The 26,201-nt window shown below is 41.1% G+C and overlaps 2 protein-coding genes across 8 annotated transcripts; both read left to right on the top strand.

Annotated features, from left to right (window-relative positions):
* The first annotated feature begins 1,288 nt into the window (after nt 1-1,288).
* adap2 (ArfGAP with dual PH domains 2) lies at nt 1,289-5,767 on the top strand. The gene is made up of 11 exons (XM_083976704.1): nt 1,289-1,519; nt 2,566-2,690; nt 2,805-2,896; nt 3,012-3,100; nt 3,349-3,461; nt 3,605-3,754; nt 3,865-3,948; nt 4,044-4,106; nt 4,429-4,506; nt 4,625-4,853; nt 5,494-5,767. Exons 1-11 carry the CDS (start codon nt 1,432-1,434, stop codon nt 5,520-5,522), a joined length of 1,140 nt encoding a protein of 379 aa, XP_083832830.1. The 5' UTR covers nt 1,289-1,431; the 3' UTR covers nt 5,523-5,767.
* Nucleotides 5,768-6,529: 762 nt separating this feature from the next.
* On the top strand, nt 6,530-25,681 carry rhot1a (ras homolog family member T1a). Of its 7 annotated transcripts, XM_083977965.1 has the most exons (21): nt 6,530-6,930; nt 9,244-9,302; nt 9,539-9,620; nt 9,770-9,813; nt 9,913-9,966; nt 10,116-10,168; nt 10,742-10,850; nt 11,963-12,064; nt 12,714-12,812; nt 13,024-13,132; nt 13,255-13,375; nt 14,031-14,115; nt 14,279-14,424; nt 14,591-14,691; nt 14,882-15,012; nt 16,073-16,156; nt 16,321-16,443; nt 16,531-16,733; nt 18,113-18,235; nt 23,157-23,300; nt 24,478-25,681. In XM_083977965.1, the coding sequence occupies exons 1-21, from the start codon at nt 6,894-6,896 to the stop codon at nt 24,593-24,595; spliced, it is 2,127 nt and encodes a 708-aa protein (XP_083834091.1). In that variant the 5' UTR covers nt 6,530-6,893; the 3' UTR covers nt 24,596-25,681. The 7 variants fall into 7 exon arrangements, with proteins under 7 accessions (XP_083834091.1, XP_083834093.1, XP_083834094.1 ...); XM_083977967.1 differs by lacking the exon at nt 23,157-23,300; XM_083977968.1 differs by lacking the exons at nt 23,157-23,300; nt 24,478-25,681 and adding an exon at nt 21,174-21,824.
* Nucleotides 25,682-26,201: the final 520 nt, after the last annotated feature.

Here is a 26,201-nt window from a genome sequence, read left to right as displayed (position 1 = left end):
GTGTGCACACAAGAGACTGTCAACATGTTTCCTCCAAGATGGAAATGGACACAGGCGCACAGCTGAATAACCTCATGTGTTGTCTAATCCAGCACATCTTATGGTGCTTTCAAAGAATGCACTAAATATTACTACTTTGTATAATTTTTTTGTAATATTAAGCGGTGCTGGAGTGTATGTGTGTGTTATATTTTTTTGTACAGTAGTGTTTTGTAGCCTCATTTACCAGCATGCTTTGCACTTCGCAAAGTGTTTTATTACATAGAAATTCCTTGTGTGAATCATTTAACATAACTGATTAACGTGTAAAATAGACATATCTTCTGAATTTTTAATGGCTGAACTGTTCCCACACAAAATACTGTTGATGCACTCAGGATTGGTTCTCTTAATGTTCATAAAACAGAGTTGTTGTTTTTTTAAACATCAGATTCTACTTTATATTTCACCTTCACTTTTATCACCGTTATATATTTTTTTGTTATTAAATTTGTACTGTTTTGTTTTTCAGCCTTAACTCTGTACACATTATCCACAGTGGGTTTTAGTTGTGACCAAATAAAGGTTTCTCACAACAAGAAAATAAATACTTTAATTATTAATGTTCTTCAGTCCCATGCATGTATCCTGAGCTGTGGGGCCTGTGCAGCTCCCCAGAGGCATTGCCACAGGGCAGGTAACCTAGGCAGTTACCTAGGACCCCGAGCTGGAAGGGGGCCCCCAGAGACAGTTGACATTGGTCCATATCAATCACAACAAGATGCTGCCAATGGCTGTGTACACAAAACATTGTGCATGTACATGAGAACAATGCATTTGTTGTCAAAAGCTAACATTGATACCGACAGCCAACATCAATTTAGCTGTTGGTAGATCCGCTTGTTCTGTCCAAACTGTTACTAATGTAGCTCCTTTGATTTTTGGGGTATAAAACTAAAATGTTAACATGACACATAACTTAATCAACGGTTACTGTTTCTGGCTTTGAGTGGGGTGCCTCTTCCCTGGGGCCCGGAGAGTGTCGAAAAGCTCCCTCCGGCTCTGGCTGCACACAGACTGTATATAAAAGAGGCTGCACACCGGGCGGATCAGACTGTCTGTCATCACATCCGAGAATGAAAGTATAAAGAACAACCTGTGTGTGCAGGGCCAGACCCTATACAAAGGACACCCCCTCCAACTCCCCCTGGGGCGACCAAAGCAGCATCACCAGTTTCACACCGTGCAGAGAGAGCTCCGCCTCCTCTCTCTCTCCCTGCTGCTGCTGCTGTCACATAAAAAAAAAACACTTCATTGTCGCAAGTTCCAGTTTTTGCGCTGAGATTTTTCGTTGACTTCTCGCCGCGTGTGAAACTATGTAAACGCCATGCTTGTTTTCGACAGCGGGCTTTATCGTCGTGTGAGAAGAGACCCTGACTTCGTGCCATCATCATGTCAAACCGAGAGCGAAACAAAAAGATTTTACTGGAGCTGGTGAAGCGGCCGGACAACAGCCGGTGCGCGGACTGCGGCGCGCCAGGTAAGCGACGTGTGTGTGGCTGATTGTCTCATGATGTGACAAAAACATTCACAGGCTTGATTGACTCTTCAAGTGTGAGGACTTTGATACTTTTTTTATCTGTGGTTCAAGTGTTACAGGTATTTTCTCATTTTTAACTGACTCATCTTTATGTTTCATTACACTTTATTAGAGTTAAGATTGATTGATTTTATTGTCCAGTCCTCAGAGGAAACTTGATCAGCTTCTCCCCAAAATACAGTCAATATACAGACACAATGGAAACACATCACTCATAACACACTACATTATTATAAACACCCAACATACTGTAGCACAGAGGGTCCTATATAGCAAGTCTTACAAAGTTGCAGCTATTTCCTGATGAAGTGTGTTCAGTGCTAATGTAACACTGTATTCATATTTCATCATTTATGAGTTGAAGTGGTGTAAGAAGTAAGAAGCATTAGTTACTGTAAAGTCCTACACTGAAAATGTATGCAAATACAGAACAATTATCAACAAATATGTAATAGTAATAGCATATCCAAAGTAAAACAATAACAACAACAAAACAATGCTTCTCCTGAAGAAAACTGTACCATATAACTTAAGCATTAATCATAAATACAGTATGTATATAATCAGAGTTTAAGTAGCTGGTTGTTAAGGAGCCTTGACTGGCTCTCAAATGATTCATGGTGAGAAGAAAAAGAAGAGTACTCCAGCTTTTATAGGACTTGGATTGAGATGTTTAGACTGAGAAATGAATGAACAACTGTGACAATGGAAACATGACAAGTGACCCACCAGGCACTGTATGTGTTTTACAGAGTGGAAAATATTTGGACTGTGTAACACAGCAGTATTTTCAGCTTTCAGACATATGAAGTGGATTTAAAGTGCAATGTTTGTATATAAACTGGAAATAAATAGGAAATACAGATAATCAGAAGTGCTAAATTACAGTCGAGTAGTTGAGTAAATGTAGTGGATTACTTCCCATGTTTCACTGGGGCTGGTGCAAAGTGTTGTGTTTGAGTCCCTCCTCTCTCTGCACACCTCAGATCCAGACTGGGCGTCCTACAAGCTGGGTGTGTTTGTGTGTCTGAACTGCTCCGGCGTCCATCGCAGTTTGTCCAGCCGGGTCAAATCCATAAAGCTGGACTTCTGGGAGGATGACCTGGTGGAGGTATGGTTATTAATTATTGCTATGACAACACATCAGGTGAGAGGGCGACCTGGCCGTGTGTAATTTTTCTGTGTATGTGTGTGCGTGTGTGTATCTTTTTGGGAACTCATGAAGTTCATGAAATCCAATGGCAACGCCACGATCCAGGCTTTGTATGAGAAAGCTGTTCCACCGTACTACTATCGACCACAAGAAAATGACCATTCGTAAGTATTTTTTTTTAACTATATGAGTAGATATTCTTTTTGCCAGATTGAAACCTAACGACTCGTGCAGTGACAGTTGATGTTTTGCCTCTTTTGGTTTGCTCTTGATCCACAGAGTCCTGAGAGAGCAGTGGATCCGCGCTAAATATGAGAGGACGGAATTCACGGGAGAAACCAAGTATCCACCACTTGCATACACCACAGGTGACACACATGTCTACTGCAGGACATACATCTTTATTAGTCTGTTGATGTAAAACAAATACGAGCAATGTGGTTCCTCAAACACATGCAGAACTGAGGAACAATAAAAGAGCCAGGAAGTGAAATATGACAAAGATGTCACTCTTTGCAAAACAATGTTTGGCTGTCTAACAAAATTGAATTCCTGAGTGATATCTTTGATCTCTGAAGCATCCGTGACACAGTAGATTTTGTTGGACTGATACCAGGTTTCCACGAGGGGATGCTGTGGAAGAAAGGAAAGGATAACACAACGTTTCTTAAGAGGAAGTTTGTGCTGTCAGAGAGAGAATTTACCCTGACTTACTACAACAAGGAAAATGTGAGTTCCCTGCAGCTCTGACACACGTTGTGGTGCAAACCACCACACACATTGTGGTGTAAGGGCGTGTGCACTGATTTGATTTGATTTGATCTCTTCCCCTGGGAGTTAATACATTTTTTGTTTATACATTTGTAATGCAGGAGTCAAAAGGCCCTAAAGCTGTAATCTCCATCAAGGACCTGAACGCCACCTTTCAACCAGAGAAGATCGGTCATCCTCATGGGCTGCAGATCACCTACCAGGACCAAAATCACACCAGGAACCTCTACGTTTATCATGAGAGCTCTGAGGTGGGCAGCTTGATCCTCCACAGTAGTGACCCAGCTGGTTTTTATAGCAAATGTCATGCAGTAGCTTCTTGGCTGTGAGAGGAAGCTCAGGGTCTCTTCTTCTGCCGCAGGAAATAGTCACGTGGTACAACGCCATCCGTGCAGCTCGCTATGCGTACCTTAAGACAGCGTACCCGACTGGAAGCGATGAAGAGGCAAGGACAGATGAGAAATCAAAGAGGAAAATATGACTAATGTTTGGCCTTTGGATGTTCTGATGCAGTTTTGCCTTTAAATGTCTCCCTGGCAGCTTGTACCAAAGATAACAAGAAACTACCTCAAAGAGGGCTACATGGAAAAGACAGGGCCACTGGTGAGTTAGCAAAAACACACAGTTACATTAAACATATTTGCACATTAAATTGTTTCTGGTTTACATTTATTTATTGGATCCCACTTGCTTTGACTTAATGCATCGAGCTCCTCGCTGAGCTCACCAAACGTCTGGTTTATGACGGCAGTGGTCTGAGCAGGACATTTGAATATGTGTTTCTGTTCCTCTTACACACAGTGCACCCCCACTCACATAGTACACACTGTATATGTTAATGACACTCTTTACAAGAAAGATAAAAAGGAGTTGAGGAAATGGAGCTTGAGTGCTTACTTTATGTTCTATCTATGGTTTTCAACAGCAAAAGGAGACATTCAAGAAGAGATGGTGTATTTTGGACTCCCAAAACAGGAAGTTGCTCTACTTCAAGGGCCAGCTGGTGAGGACAAATCCTTTTCTCATCCTAACCGCTGCTCTAATGATGTTTCTGAAGCACTTTGACCACCCGTCTTGTTTGTTAACTGTTAATATGTTTCTTTCCACCATTGTAAATGCAGGATGCTGAAGAGTTGGGGGCCATTTTCATCGGCACAGAAAGAAACGGTTACTCCGTGAAGGAGTGTGTCCCGAAGCACGCTCGGGGAAACAGTTGGAAGTGTGGCGTTATGGTGGAGACTCCTGAGAGGCAGTTTGTCTTTATGTGCGAGCAGGAGAGGGAGCAGAGAGAGTGGCTGAATGCCCTCAGACAAGTCATGTCCAGACCAATGGCCCCACAGGATTATACCAGTAAGTAAGGCTAGAAAATATTGTGAAAAATGTACAGTGCAAAGATGTGCAAGGGAAACCTGGTACTGTAGGTTTCACAAAATTACGGTTTTATATTTGATTAAAGTTGATTTTTAAGAGTTTAGGAGGAGTTTAAGAGCTCTGCAAAGTTGTCACAGTTCATCCAGAGGAGGACTCATAGTGGTGCTAAAGGAGAAGTCAGGGGTCATCAGTCATGATGAGTGGGAACATCAATGTCGTTTACAATTCATCCTGAGGGGAACAATGATGTCTTGACCAAATTTTCTACCAGTCAATCTAATAGTTGGAATTTTATTAAAAACTGTAATGGTAATTGGTAACACAATAAAATCCCCAGGATTCGTTCTCTGGGGCCCATGGATGTCTGTAAAACGATTCAGGACAATCCATTCAGTAGTTGTTGAGTGATATTCTAGTTCGGATCAACTCCAGGTACCAGCTGATCGACTAATACTGCCATCCATAAAGAATCCACCAGGTTTGGCCTTCACATGTGTGCTCATGCTTTCATTAAACTGTGCACACGACCATGGAAAGCCACCGCACTGAACCACTCAACCGTTGTATCATGTGCTGTGCACATACAACCCCACTCTAATCCTCTTGTCTCTCTTTCCAGTTGAAGCCAACATCAGGTCTAAACGATGAGGTGTGGAGAGATGTGTCTGCACTTGGTGAGGGAACTGCACGGGACTCCACTTATGCAGCACAATGGATGAACAGTGACCTGTTCACCATGTTGCTCCCAGTGACTCTGTGTTATTGTGAAGCCTCTTGAACCATGACTCTGACTGTGCCACAATGTGGATTAACTTTATTTTGATGACTTGAAGGATCTAATGCCTAATCACACACATCAGAAAATACTGGATCATCATGTAAAACCCACTCTTTATGACCAAATAGACACTGTTGTCACTAGATAAACACTGTCACATAGTAACAGAAAATGCAGTTTTTATGATATTTACTATTTTTGAAAAAATATTTTGAATATCCTGTTGAATAAGCATATCATTTTACATTTGGGAGTGAGTGCGTTTTGTGATATATTATACCCAGAAAAAATAAAGTATTTTTTTTAATGGATAACGTGTGGTTTCATTACAGCTAGGCCTATATAAACTGCACTCAAGATAAAATATTTCTTAGATAGATAGATAGATAGATAGATAGATCATTCATCTGGAAGAAAATTCTTATGCCAGTTTTCTCCTAAAGTAGGCTAAATGTGCAAAGGAAATAGGCCTAAATAAAATACAGAGGAGATAAATCCTAATGTCTGACTAAAACAATAAAAATATACACTAAGAGTGCACCTATAATAGACCTATGTGTAAGACATATTGAGTGACTGGAAATGAGGAGAGCAAAATAGGACCTTAACATTATGAAACTTTCAATCAGGTGTCTTGGGGAAATCAGTAGCCTATGTGGAAACCATTGACTGTATAGAAAAGAGGTAGAAACACGATTAAGTTCATAAAACACATGTATATATTTTTAGCATTATCACTATTCCACATTTTAGTCCAGATGGTGGCGGTGAAGCACAACTAAGCTGTTTTTACCAACTGTCAGTAACCGCGGAAGAGGAAGAAGAACACGCTAACGCGTTTTTGAAATGTCAAATGGAGTTTATCCCGTGTCGCTCGCCGTAGTCGCCGGGTACAGGAGGTCGGGCATGCCCCATGAAACATCCGTTGCGAAATGCTAAGGAGACGAAAGCGCCAAAAAACAGCGTGATTAACATTAAAATTACAGACACATGTGCCGCAGAGGACTTTCTAAATTGCATATCCGCCGAGCCGAGAGGCCGCCAGCTGAGAGCGACGTGCAGAGGAAGCAGCGGGAGCCCCGACACCTGTCTGTCCGTTTTGTCCTACAAAGGCGCCGGGCCCGACCGTTAGGTAAACTGCTGCTGCTGCCGGAGGAGGAGGAGGAGGAGGAGCAGAGGGGCTACATGAGAGAGTACAGACAAGTCCCTTTTCTATAGAGGAAAGACCACCGAGCTACAACATGAGGAAGGACGTGAGGATACTACTTGTCGGGGAACGTAAGTAGAAAGTGTGTGTAATTTATGTCGAGGCGGCGGAATGGACGCGTTATTAGCTTCAATGCTAGTGACAGTGAGAGAGCTAATGCTACTGCTAACAGGCGAAGTGAATGAATCTGAACTGAAACAGAGAGGCCGAGAGATTCAATGGGACAGCGTCTCAAAGTCCTTCACAGTGACTGTAACGTACATCATCAGAAGTATGAGGAGGACGAGTGTTTGGTGTTAATAGCGATAAAAGTATAAAATCACATGGCTCAATAGCTAAACGATATCTCACCAGCAGTAACAGTTATGTCATGTGCTGTCATGTCCAAACACTCAACCTACTGTACTGCATCCCATAATAATAACTGGAGTCAGGCTGCTGCAGTCTGTTGGTTACACAGATAAAAAGCCTGATGATAAGATTTACTGCAGGGCTGACTACATGACAGTACATGAGTACCCAATATACCAACAATCAACAAATAAAAGCATCAAAGGAGAGACAGAAGGTAATTGCCTAATTAGTTTTATAAAGCAAAAACATACTTTATCAGAACCAGGCTGTTAATTATAATGTCCATCGTTGATTAATTTTCCCATTGTTTTCTGTGTTTCTGGTCTATCAAAAGTCAAAACACAAAACACAAAGGTGAAATAACACAAGTCTTCCATATTTCTCACAAAACCCAAAGGGATGCATTCAGTTACTGTTTTGCTTTACTATTACCATAAACAAAATACAAATATATTTAGATTGGTTTCATGCAAGATAAAGAAATTCTGAGAATCCTCTGAGAAAATGGGACAATCGAGTTTGATTAGAGAGTTTATTCAATTCTTGTTTAACAACTAATTGTTTCAGATCTATGAATGAACTGTATAATGATTATTGGTTATTGGTTAGTTATCATAAGATCTTGATTCTTTTGATGCTGGGGTCAGAGCAGAATTTGGCCTAAAAGGTCTCATCCTGACTAACTGTGCCTCACCTGGTGTGTTTGTTCTCTTTAAAGAACATGTGTTGTCAGTCAGGACTATTTATATTTCCGTTGTGGCTATGCAGGACGGCTACACTGCCACATTAGGCGAGTTGATAGGCACCGACTGTTCCTGAGAGAGGTGTCGCCAAAATGCTACGTGCAGACTTCAGTGTTGTGAAGTTCAGTAGAGTCGCAGTCGATCAGGAGACTTGGCCACTTTGTCACGGCACTGACACTGGTGTTTGTGCAGATTTATTAGTATTTCCACTATTGATTTAATCATTTGACTATTTTTGTTAGCTGATTGTTTGATCTAAAAGTTGCTAGAAAAATGGCCACATTGTTCCCACTGAGCACAAAGTAGGTGGCTTCACATCTGCCTCAAAAAAGACTATTTGATGATCAGACTATGATTTTTTTTTTCTTTGTATACAGCTCTGGAAAAAATTAAGAGACCACTTCAAAATGATCAGTTTCTCTCTAGTTTTCCTTTTTTATAGGTAGGCTATGTGTTTAATGAACACTTTTGTTTTATTCTATAAACTACTAACAACATTTCTCGCAAATTTCAAATAAAATATTGTAATTTAGAGGATTTATTTTGCAGAAAATTACACCTGTTCAAAATAACAAAAAGCTGCAGTGTTTTCAGACCTTGAATAACGCAAATAAAACAAGTTCATATTCATTTTTAAACAGTACAACACAATTTTTTTTTACTTGTGAAGAGTTCACGAAATAAACATTGGTACAGTAACCCCAATTTTTAATCACAGCAGTGGTTTTTAATACTCCTCCTCGTTAAATATGATTTGGTTCAGGTGTTCACCTAATCAGTGCCTCATTTAGTAGAACCAGTTGTGCTTTTATGGGAATTCAAAGTGGACTTGAGTGGCTGCCGTTCATGTAGAGAAGCTGATTTGGGCTGAATATCTATGTATGTACTAAATGAATTATAAACTATTTGTTTCAGTCAATACAAAAGTTCTCTTTATTTAAGTGATCGATTAATTAATTCTTAATAAACAAATTCCCTCAGCCCTAATAATGAATAAACTCATTCAGTTATTGGGGTATGTTTTGCTGTGATGGCACACCACTAGTAGGTAGTGAAATGAAGGGTAATTACGGAAATGGGAGCAGCTTGCAAACTGCAAGACTCCAATTTCCACTTATTTACTGCACCAAAAACCCGTTGACATCTTGAGCACCACTGCAGTGTGCAGTTTGCTTCTGTCGTACTGTTTGCCCGTTCAAGCTTGAATGTGCTTCAACACATCAGGTTTGTAACAAATTTGGTTTCCTAATATCTATCTGTGCCTTTTTCTCATTTTCCTTTGTACAGCCAAAGTGGGGAAGACATCACTGATCATGTCCCTGGTCAGTGAAGAGTTTCCTGATGAGGTATGTATCAATAATAGATCATCAGACTGATCGATATGGTAGAAAGCATCCTGGTAGCAGTAAAGTGTACAGTGTAGGTGTAAACACACATCCTGAAAATGAACAGTCAATACTGCAGGTTTGGCTGCTCTTCAGAGACGTCAGAGTAATGAGGGTAAAATGTTGGAGATGTAAGATCAATGTTGAGTCCTTGTTGTAGCAGAAGGGTCATTGATTGATTGTCCTCTGTCTTCCAGGTTCCCCTGCGGGCTGAGGAGATCACCATCCCAGCTGACGTCACCCCAGAGAGGGTGCCCACACATATTGTGGACTACTCAGGTAAACCCTACACACACCACGCATATCATGACAGATGAAGCTTTTTAAAACTGATTGGTGCTGCCCCTTCTCCACATCACTAGTAATAAACGGACTAAGGCTGGGTTACATGTAAACACCGTAGTAATGAGCCTTTTTGATGCCTTTAGAAGCAGAACAGTCAGACGAGCAGCTGTATCAAGAAATATCCAAGGTTTGTTTGACCTTTTACTCTCATTTGGTCACATGATATCGACGTCTCTTTTGTGTTGTTTATACACCCCAAGCTAATTATGCTCTTTTGTCTTTACAGGCAAATGTTATCTGCATAGTTTATTCAGTCAACAACAAGAAGTCAATTGAGAAGGTGAGCGTGGTCGGTGTTAATCAAATGCGTAACTGTAGTATGTCAAGAATTTGAAACGAGACACTCACATTTGCCTGTCATCTTACTTAGTGTTTGTAATGAATGTTTGGCCCAACTACAGTGTACAATGTTGTGTTTTCCTTCTCCAGGTGACAAGCCACTGGATTCCCCTCATAAATGACAGGACGGACAAAGATAGCAGGTGTGTTCATGATACTTTAATAGATGTGTGTTTGTTTGTGTGTGTCTCTGTCTTCCCAGCAAGTTGCCTCAGCTATGCTGCTGCCACTGCATGTTGAAGTCATATTATGTGCAGCAGCTGATCTGACTTTTACTTGCACTTGGGCAAATTAAAGCTTGTGGAATGAAGTAGTGGATTAAACCCATGACTTGACATAGATTAGATTTAATTACCATCAAAACATCAAAGTGATTCATGCTATCTTCAGTTTATACAAATATAATAACAGAAGGGCTACAACTAACCACTATTAGCATTATTGATTTGTCTTCAGGACATTTTTTTTTAAATTAGTAAGTGGATCAAATTGGTATCAAATGTCTTATTCTGGCAGGACAACAGTCCAAAATTTGTGAGATTTGCATTTAGTTTACAGTGACATAAATTAACACCAGCACACACACATCGAAGAGACTGAAATCAGACATTTTGGGAGATTTTGTCATAATAATCAATCATAGATTCAATTTTCTGTTGATAGTATAATAGTTGCAGCTATTTAACGTAGTTCTAAATGGTTCTACTAAATGGCAGGGTACCATTGATCCTTGTGGGGAACAAGTCAGACCTGGTGGAACACAGCAGCATGGAGACCATCCTGCCAATTATGAATCAATACCAGGATATTGAAACCTGTGTAGAGGTAAGAGATCAATGCACGCACACACACACACACACACACACACACACACACACACACACACACACACACACACACACACACACACACACACACACACACATCAGTGATAAAGGAGCTTGAGAGCAATGAAGTGACAGGTGAAATATGAAAGGCAGATTGTAGATCCAATAGCTGTGACTGTCGGTGTGAGGTTGGCTGTGTGCAGGACAGATCGGTCCCCAGGCGCCTCTTGGACCGCGGTCCTGCTCCTGACTCCACTTACACTCTGACTGAGTCCATAATAGATTTATATTATCAACCCCGTGCTCCAAAGCCAAGGCTGATGAAGACTGTGCGTATGTTAAGACTCATGGCCGTCGTTGAAGATGTAGCTTCTGTCTGTGTTGCTATTCAATTCAAATTTCCCTCTGTCGTATGAGGCGGCTCAGTCACGCACTCCAAGGCTGGATTAGTTACAGGGTTAAAAGAGGGACATGAGGAGGACGTGAGGGAAGGCACATACACAGAGGGACAGCCACACAGCTGGTGAGAGTCGGACTCTCTGTCAGCCAATATCAGTAGGTCAGCCAGTGTTTTACTGCTGGCTCAGTGTGAAACTCGGCCTGGAGTATGTATGTCCTGCCGCTTCTCTGAGCTACTTACATTTCAGTTTATTCTATGTCTCTTTTTCAGTGGTGAAGAAGTATTAGGATCTTTTTATAAGTAAACATGTGGAAATTAAAAGTACCTCTGCAGCCAAAGTGGGCTCTGTCAACGATGGTATTTTAATGTTGTACTTGGCTGCAGTTGGGCTACTTTTACGCTGCTGGATGGTTTAAAAAACACTGTGTATTTCACATGATTATTATAGGTTTTTAATATATTCATCTGCAACGTAAGCAATTACTAGAAATTAATAGCTTAAAATGAGAACACTCAGTACTCAAGTACATACTGTATAACTTACAGTTGGTCCTTGAGTAAATGTATTTATATGGGAAATTGTGAAGAAAATCTAATGGTAGTTAAACACCAGAAATCCTGTGAAACGTTCCAGTCTGTATCAATGAATTTGACTTTTCCTTATTATTTAGCATCAAGATCTTTTACACACATGTTCTCTGTTTCCACAGTGCTCTGCCAAAAACCTGAAGAACATCTCTGAGCTGTTTTACTATGCCCAGAAGGCCGTTCTTCACCCAACAGGCCCCCTTTATTGCCCGGAGGAGAAGGAGGTGAGCTCTATACAGCACACATGTTATGAGCAACATCTATGTTTTTCCCCTATGTTGCTGCTAGTAACATTAGCTCCAGAAAAATTCTTGTCATGTTCCCCAGTGAGTCATGACAGCGTGACAGTGAGCCACCATGTACAATAGACCTTTTTCATTGCAGATATTTTTTTTACAGGTCACAGCAATGTCTGTGCTTTATTTTGGGGGAAGGACTAAACCACGTCCCGATACTGAAGTGGCTAAATGCAACACGGCCATCATTACTTCCTTGTCACAAGTGGCTTGTTTTGAATAAATCCCAATGCAGGGCAGCCAGGATTGTACCAATTATAAGTGTGTTTGGGAAAGACAATAGTAATGACTAAAGCAGAAAAGACTGGATGACACTGGGTTAGGTCCAAATAGGAAACAAATGCAGAGTTCTCCATTTAAAGTTCTATAACATCTCTATATGTCCAACAGTAGCTCTAATGATCACATGAACATTGATTAACAATATAAGTCTACTACTAGTGTACTAATACAAAGAGAGCTATGGTAACTGATTGGTATGTGATCTATGTGTCTCTGCCTGTCGCAATTTAACTGTGTGTGTGTTAATGAAGTACATGTTAACAGCCTACATGACTGCATTTCCTCTGTATTACAGCTGAAGACTTCTTGCATCAAGGCTTTAACTAGAATCTTTAAAGTGTCCGACCTGGACAACGACGGCATCCTCAACGACAATGAGCTCAACTTCTTCCAGGTAATGTTTTAAACTTCACAGTGTTGTTTTGTGATGCTCAAACTTGCAGATGAGTTCATCAAGCTGTGTGCTTATGATCAAATGGGAAAATGGTTAGACTGGTTTGGGGAGGCAGGTTTAAACAGGAAGCATTTCTGAAGAAAGCCACCTGTTTTCCAGTGACAACTATGAGGTAATCTCCTTTCGTATATCTTCCCGTGTGTCTTTATAGAGAACGTGTTTCAATACACCACTAGCGCCCCAGGCCTTAGAGGATGTGAAGAACGTGGTCAGGAGGAACATGACAGACGGAGTCAAAGACAACGGACTCACACTCAAAGGTGACGTTGTTTCTGTCCTTCTGTCCCTCTATTCTGCTCATCTTTTTTGACAGTGAACATCATTGTCACATATTCATCCGCTTTTGAATGCTGACCTCTGTCTCATTTTCTCTCAATTGCAGGCTTCCTATTTCTGCACACGCTCTTCATACAGCGAGGTCGACACGAGACCACCTGGACTGTGCTGAGGAGGTTTGGTTATGATGACGACCTTGAACTCACACAGGAATATCTGTTCCCCATGTAAGCCCCAAATCTTTTTGTGGAATTGGTTTATTTTTCAAGTTGAGTTGAGATGGGGAAGAGGTGGATTTTCTTTCAGCTTGTTAAATTAGCAGGGTGCTTTGATGATATTAGTGTCATTTTTTCCTTTGGTCATCAGTGGATTCAATAAAATGGCCAAACTGCTGTAGTACATGGTTTTTAAGTTCAGGAAAGCACAACATACAAAAACTGCCACTGCCATGCAACATCATATTTGATATTCATATATACAGTATTAACATTAGAATCGTGAAATGTTAAGGGTTTTATACTCGAGTAAGTTGGAGATTATTTTCTTGATTTATCATATTGAAACTGTTAAGTCTAGGAAACGACAGAAAATATCATAGATGTCTGCTATTATTTCTCACAGGCCCAGGAGGAGATGTATTTAGATTGATTTTTTTTTTTTTAGTTCAGAGCTACTGTTCAATTCAAACAGCAGTTTGTTGTCATGTACGAATGACCCCATGTTGATCACAGCTAATATTTCTCATATCATTTCTTGTTCTCTACTGAAATAGCGTGGTTATCTTCACAGTCTCAAGTGACTCAAGCACGTTGTCTCTCTCAGTGACAAAGTTTCTCAGAGCTTTATGTTAAATTAATGTTTGTGTCCGTCTGTTTATTCCAGGTTAAAGATCCCCGCAGACTGCACCACAGAGCTTAATCACAACGCTTACCTCTTCCTTCAGAGTGTGTTTGATAAGCATGACAAAGTGAGTAGTCAGATAAGATTTCTATTGTTTCCCTGTTGATACACATTTTGAAATTTGAATCTCTTTATGATGGTTGTTATTGATACGCATAATGTGATTGTATTCCAAACAATCCTGGCTTCAGTTAATGTCTGTTGGTTTCTGTGCACTTTGTATTATCCAGGACAGAGATTGCGCTTTGTCGCCAGACGAGGTGAAGGACTTGTTCAAAGTGTTTCCCTACATGCCTTGGGGCCCAGATGTCAACAACACGGTTTGCACAAACGAACAAGGATGGATCACATACCAGGGATACCTCTCACAGTGGACGTGAGTGTGGAACATATCTATTAATACACACATACACGTACCTATTTTAGATTTATGTAATCTAAATACTTTCACTGTAGGACAGACATTGTACGTGAACATCTAACTTATGTAACTCTTAAACTAATGCCACTGGTCTCATTGTGACTTGTGTTTTCTGTGACAGGTTGACAACATATCTGGATGTACAGCGTAGTTTAGAGTATTTAGGTTACCTGGGCTACTCCATCATCTATGAACAGGAGTCCCAAGCAGCTGCCATTACAGGTGAGAGATTTTAAATACATTAAAGTCTTTCTATACATTTCTATACAGGTTTAAAGTGTCACTTCTTGGGAACTGTTTCACTTCTTCAGTCATGTTTTCAATCTTTAAACCAGTTTTTAGTTTTTCATCAAACTGTTCTGACATGAGAATGCATGAATTTTACTGTATGTATTTTTGCCATGCCTTTCAGTGACACGCAACAAGCGCATTGATCTGCAGAAGAAGCAGACCCAGCGCAGTGTCTTTCGCTGCAACGTCTTGGGATCGCGGGGCAGTGGGAAGAGCGGCTTCCTCCAAGCTTTCCTGGGCAGGAATCTGCAGGTCAGTGGAAATTACTGATTGTTGTTATAAACTCCCTTTATACTTGGATAATTCAAGTTGACATATGATTTAGTCTGTTTCAGGGCAATGGCTTTAATGGGAAACATTTTGCATGTGTATCAAGTGAATTTTCAAAATTGCTCAAATACAGAATATGCAAATTAAGGAGATAATGAATTCATTTCAGGTCAATATTGCTGGGAAAATGGTAAAACCAAATTATCTGTTTGTGCCATCTCACAAACCTGAATCTGAAAATGTTTGTGTAAGGTTGTATTTTAGACTGCGATTTTACTTTGAGAGCATTTGAACAAGTTTGTCAAAATGTATAAAACGTATAAACATTGGGGCTGTTAACAGTGAGTCTACAGGCTAAGGTGCTAATGCACCAGTCAAACTTTAAATGTGGAAAATATGTGCAGGAAGTTTCATGTATTCATTTTTGGGCTGTTAACAGTCTCCTTATTACTCCACAGATTTTTTTTTTCATCAATGGGCATTTAGATTTTTCATTTGCTAAATCTGATTCCATGCATCTTGCTTTTATTGATACACAAACCTTTACTTTTAAATCTATACACCGAAGCATAAAAACTGTTTTTGCGATTCCATCTGGGTTTGTGTGCACAAATGGAAAATGCTCATTACAGCATAACACCTAACACAACCACTGGTCCTGATATTGTTGTCAGTCCACATTCGTCTCAAACTGGGTAAAGTTTTTGGGGGGGGCATTTTGCCCCTAAAATTTGATACAGTGCAAGTACATTTTTCATCTACTTGTGCATGTACAACCAGTAAATTTGCTGGGGTTTTTTAACACTGGTGAAAGGACGACTCAAATTATCTGGATTCTGTCACTACAGGTGGCAGGCCAATGTGTGTGAGGATCATGAATCAAAATGAAATGTGAATATGTGTTTTGCAAGTAGATTTATGTGTCCCTTAATTTTCAGCTTGTGCTCCTAAAATTTCAAGTCAGGGGCCACTGTGCTCCTAGTAAAACAAGTTAGTCTGGAGCCCTGATACAGTAAGTGACCTTGTTTGTTTTCCACCACAGAAACAGAGGCAGATTAGAGAAGAGCACAAGTCGCTCTATTCCATCAGCACGACCTATGTTTATGGTCAGGAGAAGTACCTGCTGGTGAGTATTCACTCAGAAATCATCTTATCATCCGCTCTTTGGATTACTGTTGCATAATCTTATTGTGAGACACTCTACTGTGTATTAGTACTCTGCAGTATGTTAATCCGTCCATCTGTCCTCTGACCTCTCTTTCTCCTCCTGTATTGTCCGCACACTAAAAGCTCCATGAGGTGATGCCGGATTTCGACTTCCTGTCGGAGGCGGACTTGGCCTGTGACGTGGTCTGCCTGGTGTATGACATCAACAATCCACGCTCTTTTGAATACTGCGCCAAAGTGTACAAGGTGCGGAGATGATCGATGATCCAGCAGACAAGAAATGTTCACGTAAAAATGTTTGTAATCTAAACATCACACACTTGTGTCTGGCAGCAATACTTCATAGACAGCAAGACGCCGTGCGTGGTGATCGCTGCCAAGTCGGACCTGCACGAAATACGGCAGCACTACAGCCTTTCACCGCACGAGTTCTGCCGCAAGCACAAGCTCCACCCGCCGCAGCCGTTCACGTGCAACACGACCGAAGCCCCCACTAAAGACATCTACACCAGACTCACCACCATGGCCATGTATCCGTGAGTATTAAACATCCCTGTGGCTTCACCCTTTACGCCTCTTATCCTCGTCCTCCTGCATCCTTCTCCACCATCCCCATCTTTTCCTACATGTGCCTATCCACTTCCACCTCCCTCCTGGATAAATGTATCAAGACAGGGAGTCACATGTTGCCGTTCAACATGTTTTCTGGAAACAGGTACCCGTTGCACTCGGTAGTTGAGGACTGCTCTACCCAACACCTAAAACCAATTAAATGCACACTCTATTGCAGGCCTGTTATCTCCTCTTGTAAGTTGCACCTGTGTGTATGTGTGTTACAGTCATTCAAGTCACTGCCTGAAATTCAGCGAGGTCAATCCTTTGACTTTATTGACCCTGTGAGTGTTTTATCCCCTCAAAGCTGTCTGATCACTACGCCTAATCTACGCTGAGATTAGATCTCAGTGTAGATTAATTGGCACTCAATAGGACCTGTTTGCTGAACGTCATTTCAACAGGCCGCAAATCCAGTTTACATTTTGACACAATTGAATCTGCTGCACTGTAGGGCATGAGTTTAAGTACTCTACAAGTAGAAACGTAATCTGCTGCTGGAGGGTCAGTTGTGGTTCAAACAACGAACAGATGATTCTGAAGTAAATTGGTTTAAGCCCAGAACACACCTTCCACCCTGAGGTGCTTTTTAAATATTGTATTTAAATATTATAACACATAACTGGCCTGACCTATTACTAGGAAAACTTTACTAATTGAAGAGTGTGGAACAATAAAATGTGTGGCTCGTTAATGTGGCAGTGCTTAGTAGCTCTGGAAACCCATCAGGTAGGCTCAGGATATTTTCTGGACAAATGTCCTCACAGTTTGATATTTCCAAGAGGTCACTACAGACTTTGTTTTTGGACCTTTTGGTGTCGCCGGTCCGGTCAGGTGTCACCAATTGTTTGGCTCCTAGCTCATGGATCAGGTGGCTTCATTTTAGACTCTAATGCCATATGTCCCTGAACTGGTTTTAGTTTAGAGAGGAATCGCTGGCCAGATGTGAGAACAGATCTTGGGAGGTTTTGTCGATTGTTCCCAAACTTTCCTCTGCTGTTTTGACTGTTGCCTTCCTCCTTTGTAGTTTCCCCTCTCCTTTCGCTTCCTTGTTTTTTTCCTTAATGCTTCAACTTGAAAGTTCATCATAGATGTGTGCTTGTCTATACTTTGATTCAAGTAAGAATTGTGGAGGTGGAGGTAAACGGCAACAGTGTGGGTTTTATATAGTTTAGTGGTTAAACGGGGTCGAGGCTTTTATCCAGCTGGGTTTAGCCTCCTCCTCCTTCTATGAGTGTCTTGTGTGGTTGGTGTTGTCTTTGTATGGTGGTGAATACACGCATTTTTGTGTGTCTTTCCGCAGCCACGTCCGACTCCGCTGCATGTGTACCTGCAACAGGTGCACCTATTGCCTGTGTCAGAACCTCCTCAAGTTGGAGCTGCTGCGCAATATTAAGGCCCAACTCCGCAGGGTCGTTTTCAACAGGTTCATACTTAGAATAAACTCTAGTGTTTTAACATAGACTCATCCCTCCTCTCTGTGTCCCCCACCCTCCTCCAGGATGGGTCACAGAGGGGCTCCTTTTTCACCCAAGCTCTCTAACACTGGTGATGTTGACAGATCCTCTGATTTCCTTCAGTGCTCGCCTCTGGTCAGATTTACACAGCATATCCACTGCAGGGAAAAGTTTTTTTCTTTTTAATTTGATGGTAGAGATGCCAGAATAGACATTGAAAAATATAGTCTCCAATTTGAGATGCTGGTTTTGCTTGTTTTGGGGAAAATGTTTGTTTTGTGTGCTGCTGTGTTCACGTAGATGCAAGGACTATTATTATTCATCTGTTGAGTTACACTTTTAGCAAGATGGACACCTACAGACAAAGGATGTTCTCTGGTCACTTCACAAAACTTTTTCCTTCTTTTTTCTTTTTTCAGACAGACTTGTCAAACATTTTTAGAGTTAGATGAATCCCCTGAAAAAAAAGGACATGTCAGTCTTAACATACTATAAGCTCTGTGAGAAAACAAACACATGCTAAATTAAACCAGGCATTATTATTTGGTTTTCTAGTTCAGGGTAAAAAGTAGCTTTGTTTGCAATGTGTACATATCATTTGCACTCTATTGCTTTCAAACAAGATGCAGTGAGTGTACATGAAATGAAATATTTTAGGTCTAACCTCCTTCCAAACTATTTTTTGACATAATTTTTGAGGCCGAGCTGATTACTCAGCCTCAAATTCACATGTTGCTTCACATCCAATTCTAAAGTGAATAGAAATCATATTCACTTCCCATGTCATATACCTCAACCCATTAGTCATGTGAGGTATCTTGGTCTCTGCTCCAGCTCCAGGCAGCCCACCTGCTCTCTGTACAGTCTCACACAGCCAAGTGTGACCAAGCTGTGCCAGCTAACACGCAGGCTGCTAGCCAGGGAGGTAACAGTGTGTCAGAATCCGTGTGGGAAATGCATGAAGTTATTTGCATGTGCAGTATGCCTAATAATGACAATACAACATGTATAAGCACTAAAACACAACACTGTTATACAATTAGATTCAGATAAAGGTCAGGTTAACCTTTTTAACTCATTGAGTGCCAGCCCTTTTATAAAATGGTCAGTGCCATGTGCCAGCGTTTCGGGGCATTTTGAGTAATATTTTAAGACCAAGAGAATATTTTGTATTATGACTCTGAAAACACAAAATAGCTCAAAGGAAAGAGGAGACTCTCTATTTAACTAGGGAAAAACCATTTGTTTGTACCTTGTTCCATTCTTAATTTATCTTAAGTTGAATAGAGCCTGGTTGCACCAAAAAGAACACTTTTTTTCTAGAAAGCTGAGAAAAATGCATTTTTGTGAAAGAGAGTCTCTCAAGACAAACAGTGATTTATCCGTTTTAATTTTGGCTTCAGAAACATGTAAGACATCTGAAAATTTCATTTCACATGTTTTTTCATTGTACAAAAAAAAAAAAAAAACTAAAATACAACAAGTAGGAGTCCTACTATGCAGAGTGATGCCTGCTCTCCTACTCCTCCTGCAGTTGCTGCCCCCTCACCCTCTCCTAACCCCCTCCTCCCCCCTCCCCTCACCCCCTCTCTGCCCCTCCCCTCTCCTACTTCTCCTCCTGCTGCTTCCCCTCGTCTCTGAAGGAGGGAGGGAGACGTCATGGCGTCTTCAGCCGCTCTGCTGGAAGCGGCCGCGGCAGCGACGCACCGCGCTGATCTCTCGGTTCGTCGTCACGACGTCGGTTTACAGCAACTGGTGAAACTGACTCCGCGATCCGTTTCGCTTCGGCATTTCGGTGCTGATCATCTAGATCAGTTTGCCTTTCCTGCCTCCTCCGATCACTTCATGCTGGAGCTATGCTAATAGCATCCGTGGCTAAGCTTTCCTGCAGCTCCACGTTACACTTGTTCCAGGCTCTGCCCGTCGTTTTCCTCTAGAAATAGAAACTTTTCCCAACTTTTTTATCTCTGTACCGATCGCACTCGTCTTCTCCTTCCTCTTCACTTCTTGCTCTGATCTACAGTCTTCTTCGTTCTACACATCCCAGAAGCCCCAAAATTACTCACAGTGTGCGCAACAGCGTCCCCATTTACCAGCCGCAGAAAACTGCATTTGACGTATATATACGTCAATGGCACTCAAGCGTTGGATTTTGATTGACGTATATATACGTCAATGGCACTCAATGAGTTAATACACTATTATCAATGTCTGTTGGCTATTTACTGCTGACCACAGAAGGCGAGTCATGAGGCACAAAATTAAGTTTCATATGATTAAAAAGAATCATGGTTTCCAGATTTAGAAGTTCATAATAACATGTAAAAACAAAGACAGGATCAGTTTTAGAGTAATGTTTGCTCGTACTTGTCCTGCAGTGGATATGCAAATTAAATCTTGACTAACAAGCATATTATTTGCATAGAAATGAAAGAAACACATCCACTCTGTTTGGTTTGTGTTTCATTCAAACTGAAAACTTCATTGAGCATGTCTGCATGTTTGACATGTGATTCAAGATTGATATTCCCTTTTCTGACTCCTCCACGTGATCCCATCAATTATCAATAAGTGCTTGATTGATCATCTATGACGTTTTCAGTCTCACTTTGTCTTCTTTTCCATTCTTAACATTGAAGTCTGCACCTACAGGAGACACTTTATTTTAAAAAGCACAACAATTACTTTAATTGTACCTGCCCCCTGTGCATAATTAAAAACTCCTTTTTGCCTGTTCTCCTGTAGGTTGGGATTTCATTAATCAAATAGTCTGATGTTTGATATTAAAATGTGTTTCTTTGATGTTTAAATTGTTTGTATTGCACTGTACCAATCACTCTGTCATTTCATTCTGTTTTTCCTATTTTGTATTTTCTCTCTGTGTGTTTTGTCCTTCCCCTTTTATAGGTGTTGTTCATACACATGTTTTTGGCTGCCCCTCTTCCTCTTCCTCCTGCATGTGCTATCTCTCTGTTAATCTGCCTGCTGCTCATGTTGCATGGCTCACCTGTTCTCTACTTTCTCTCTCTGCATAACTAATGGCATGCCTCAGTCTTCAGTATTATATTGCCATCTACTGGCAGCTGGGAATAGTTTTCTTTCATCGGTCCATCTCTACAGTAAAGAGAGCTTGGTGTTTCGTTTTGTTAAAGTATTGGGGTTTATTTTTTTTTATTTTTAAATTGTGTGTTTGAGTGGCTGGTTATGGTGTTGGTAGTGGCTGTAGTGTGTCATGTGTTTGAATTTGTCAAAAGATAACCCTAAAATGGCCTGAACGTCAGGCAGAGCTGCGCCCTGTAGTGTTGCATTCAGCACTAACCCCCTCTGTTGATGTCTATTAATCTCCGACACTATTATTAGCATGGCACTAAACAGGCCACCCCTGGCAGTGCAAGGGGCCAACACACCACACTGAATGCTTAAAGTGTTTGCTGAAAAGTGGGTTGGTTGCCTGAGATTATTTTATCTTAAAGGGATAGTTCAACATTTTGGCGAATTGGCCTATTGCCATAATCCCTATAGTCATAGCAGTAGGTTTGTTACCTTTAATTGTCGGTGCAAGCTATTTTTAGAACGGCGGAGCAGAGCCGCAAGCTGCTAAGAGCTACGCTACGGAGGCTAATGGGATTTCTTGGTTTCCCTCATCAAACTCATCAAATACACAATCTAACAACTCCAAAACACCGTCGTGGGCAAGTTGTGACCTGCACATTCTCCAAGCTATGAGATAATAACGGAACGTTACGAGTTGTTTTTGAGGCAAATGCAGAGACTGCTTGCTGAAAAACTGCCCCCAACAGGAATGCGTATCAGCAGTTTTGCATGAGCTTACCTCGAAAACAACTCTGTCTCGTAACGTTCTGTTATTATCTCATAGCGTGGTGAATGTGCAGGTCACAACTTGTCCATGAGAGCGTTTTGCAGTTGTTGGATTGTGTATTTGATAGGGCTGACCCAAAAAATTCGAAGCTTTGTTCGTTGCCATGGTAATCGGTCATGAAGTCCGTGATCGTTTTTTTTTTTTTTTTTTTTTTTTTCCTTTTTCTTTTTTGACACTGGTTCTCATCGGCAATTGTTACATTAAAATTAGTAGGCTACTTGGCATCCTGGAAATTAACTGAGCCTGGTAACTTGTGTTTGTTTGCATTTAATGAGTAATAGATTCTCCCACCGCTCAGGAGAATGACTTTATTTTATTTGGCGACAAAGAGATTTCCAACATTTCTACCTCGTCTACCACTTGGTCTTGTACAAATTGGATATGTGGTGTGTTTGTGTGTGCGTGTGTAGCTTTTCATTGTTTGAAGTGTGCGGTGACGTTGACCAGGTGTGTGGTTGCACTTCCAGTTGAGCTTGAGCTTTGAGGGTTCGGGTGGTGATTGTAATTCCTTCTCTTCAGGTTGGGTAGAGCTGGGTGATGCTGATCAAATAAGATCATCAGAGAAAAGTTAAACCATTTGTTAGTAATATCAATGAGAGGCCACTTTGGTAAAAAAAAAAAAAAAAAGATATGATAAGGCTAAGACAACAGTTATGCTTTGTTAAATGTTATGACACCTAAATCTCATGTGATATCTAGTGTCTGAACCATATCAGTATTAGAAGTACCTGCTTATTCAATGTGCAGACACATATGCAGTTGTCTGGTTTCTACTTCTCAAACTTAAAGTGAACATTTCCATTTTTTCTTTTATTTCCTGTAAGTAGCCAATAAGAACAATATTGATCAGTCAGTTTATATTTATATAGTCGTCAGTATTGCATTGAGGTATCACCCACTTCTACCGACTATATTTGTGTGTCTGTGTGCATGCGAGTTCACCCAGGGCCACTGTGTGACTGGTTGTGTGTTTGTTTGTGTGTGTGTGTGTGTGTGTGTGTGTGTGAAAGGCTGCTGGGCTGGGTGGAGGCTGTGGGGGGCTGGCTGCTGTCAGAGGAGGATTTCATCCTGACGCAGCAGGTTTCACCCGTCTCCAGCGTGGAGGGGTCCATCTTTATGGAGGCCTCTGCCGAGCAGCCAGCTCCCTCGGACAGGTAAAGGCGGTAACCACATCCACAGAGATGGATGATGTATACTGTGTGTTATACATGTGGATGGACGGCAGATATGCTTCACATCAAAAAGTTACAATCCCACATCCCTAATGTTAACAGTGTTTAGTGATTTTGGTTTTTCTGTCCTGAACGGTTGTAGCGACTAGCGAGATTTATGGGTCTGAAGTTGAATGGCTGCAGAAGGGAGCACAAAAAGAAACAACCTGTTGGAGCATATTGTGTATTGCCAATGACAATTTTGTGTTTGAGCAGGTTAAAGTCACAGTTGAAGCCATGCAACAGTATACAAAACTTTTCATTTTTCTTTTTCTGCTTTGCTGTTTCCTTTGATGCTTTGTTCAGTTTACCTTGAGTGCAGTAGTTCCCCTATGTTTACGATTCTTGCCAGGTCAGCTGGAGATGTGTTTGGTGGGTCAACTCTTATCTACGGTGCCCTGCAGGTGTCAAAATTTGTGCCCACAATTAAACAATTTGCTGTTGTGAATTATGAATTTGTTCTCTCAGGTTCATGCCGTCAGTGTCTTGTCCTTTCATACTCTCTTATCTCATCATGGATCACTTTGACATAATCTGGGTTTAGTTCACATTTTGAATGTGTAACACATTGTATTAGTTGTGAGGTTCCTTAAATCTAATGTGTTATTGTGGTCTTAAAACTTCCTGCTTAGTGAATATCGCTGTGTCAGTGGTGCTTGCTTCCCTCTACAAGAGGGGTGGAGGCAAAACAAATAATACGATACAAAACAGAAAAAAATCCTGTGACACCTTCAGGGCCTCGTACAACTACAGTCCTCCCTTAGTTATATTTTTCCTTGTGTTTTTGTTTTGTTTTTTGTCTACCTCTCAGTGCGAATATTAGAACCTGCCTCTCTTCTTTTCACTCAACTGCTTTGGTCGCATTTCCCCAAATCCAAATCAAAACCAAACCAAATGTCAAAAGAAAGCATGTGTTCCTGTTTCAAGCTGGCATCACACAGGGGGCACTGATTCTGAGTCAGGGAGTTTCCACGCCAGAGAGAGCGAGCACATGACTTTGTTTTGTCATCTGGCAAATCATTTCACTTACAACCATACAGTAAATGTCCATGCTGCTTCCTGTTTTGCTCACTACATTTTTCCCGCTCATTGGCTCTCTGTCTTGGTCTTCCTCTCGCAGACACATGGCCCAGGCGGACCTGAAGAACTCCACCTTCTGGCTGAGGGCGAGCGTCGGCGCCACCGTGTTTGCCGTGCTAGGCTTCGCCATGTACAGAGCACTGCTCAAACAGCGGTGATCAGACAGCATGACAACAGATACTTCCTCTCCCCCCCGGTACCTCTGTTGACTCTGCCCCTCCCCTCCTACCCGAGAGACTCAAAGACTGGCCAACCAACCGATCAACGAACCGGGCCCATTGCCTCAGACCCAGACACCACCTCGTCCTCTTTCCACAATGCAAGAAGCAAATGAGCAAAATCATTGTTACGTTTTAAAAATGAAGAGTGCGGTTTAGTTTTTAGATTATGTTGGAGATAAGGGGACGATTCAATTTGAAATATCACCTGTCCGTCACTGGGTTTGTAACTGCTGACACTCTGTGATCTGCTGGTCTAGTCCACTCCAGACCCTGGTAGTCACTGGATGGTTTCACCTGATCCAGTCTCTTTTTTTCCCCCCCCCCCCCCCGGGTCAGTATTATTAGTTAAATGGTTGGAGACCAGAGAGAGGCAGCCATACACAGAAACACCACAAAGGGACTTGAATCTGTTTATAGATGTGTATATGCAGTATAACATGTATGTATTCCTCATCAATTTTAGGATCGGACCTGTAGACAGCATCACATGCCAGAAGCAACACCTAACGCCTGAGGTGTTGGGACAAACAGCGCTACATCTAACACTAGAGCGGTCATGGATGTCATGCACTTGTTTATTTTGTGTGTTAATTTATTAACCTGTTTCTTTGTTTTCTTGTCTGTTTTGAGTGCACCGCATGAAACAGATGGAGGGATTTACATTTCCCATGTATTTTTTTGTATTTAGTATTACGGAAGCTGTCCTCATGGTGTATCTTTTCTGACTATCTGCTTCTGTTTTTATTTTTCTGGTTTTCAAATAGAGCTTTGCCCCTCATCCTATATTTTTATGAAGCTAGAGGCACTATAGAGTAAGGGATTATGCTATTAACAGGCATTCAGCGCACCTCTCCCACCTTAAAAATGATAAAAGTGTTTCTTCTCATTCTTTCCTTTTCCAGCATTTACAATGAAGAACATTATGATCTGACGCATCTGTATGTGTGTTTCTGAATGAACCGAAAGCTAATTTCACAAAGAGGCAAAAATAAAATGGTTTTAAATACCTGTAATAAATGACATTTACACCCATTGATGTCTTTGCTTTTGTGTTCAATAATATAATCAGAATCAATCATTTCACAAATGTGTGTGGGTGAAATTGATGCAAGATCAGCTGTTTTCAATAACCACTGGGACTTATGAGAAGAAGAATAGAGAAGTAGATACATGACGGGGCTGTGAACGATACTGTTCTCAGCTAGTGAGAGGAGGAAGTCACACCACACACAGGTAGAAATAAAATGACTAGTGTCACCTCTACCACAGGATCAACATGTCCGTTGATGCGACCAAGATTTTATTTGAAGGCTTCCTGCAGAAAAGAAAAGATACTTTGGTAAGTGAGAACATATCTTTGACTTTTGTATGAGCGTATGTTAGCAACTTTTTGTTCATTTTACAGTAAATCAGTCACTCTGTTTATGTCTTTAGAAAATAAGGTGGGTGACCTATTGGTTTAGGCTTCAAAATACAACCTTGTTCTTCTACACCAAGGAGAATGGCAGCGCTGTGAGTAGATATTTGCATTGAATTCCTTATA

Source organism: Trachurus trachurus, assembly GCF_905171665.1.
Source record: "Trachurus trachurus genome assembly, chromosome: 8".
Taxonomy (NCBI): Eukaryota; Metazoa; Chordata; class Actinopteri; order Carangiformes; family Carangidae; genus Trachurus; species Trachurus trachurus.
Note: the sequence above shows the minus strand (reverse complement) of the source record. Positions and strands in the feature narration are given on the sequence as shown.

Bases quoted from the DNA above. Each gene is read 5' to 3' on its own strand.
- rhot1a (XM_083977965.1), top strand. From the start codon at position 6,894: ATGAGGAAGGACGTGAGGATACTACTTGTCGGGGAAC. The intron at 12,813-13,023 runs GTAATGTTTTAA...GTGTCTTTATAG, and splicing joins ATGAGCTCAACTTCTTCCAG to AGAACGTGTTTCAATACACC. The intron at 14,425-14,590 runs GTGAGTGTGGAA...TTTCTGTGACAG, and splicing joins GGATACCTCTCACAGTGGAC to GTTGACAACATATCTGGATG.
- adap2 (XM_083976704.1), top strand. From the start codon at position 1,432: ATGTCAAACCGAGAGCGAAACAAAAAGATTTTACTGGAGCTGGTGAAG. The intron at 2,691-2,804 runs GTATGGTTATTA...GAACTCATGAAG, and splicing joins GGGAGGATGACCTGGTGGAG to TTCATGAAATCCAATGGCAA. The intron at 4,507-4,624 runs GTGAGGACAAAT...TTGTAAATGCAG, and splicing joins TCTACTTCAAGGGCCAGCTG to GATGCTGAAGAGTTGGGGGC.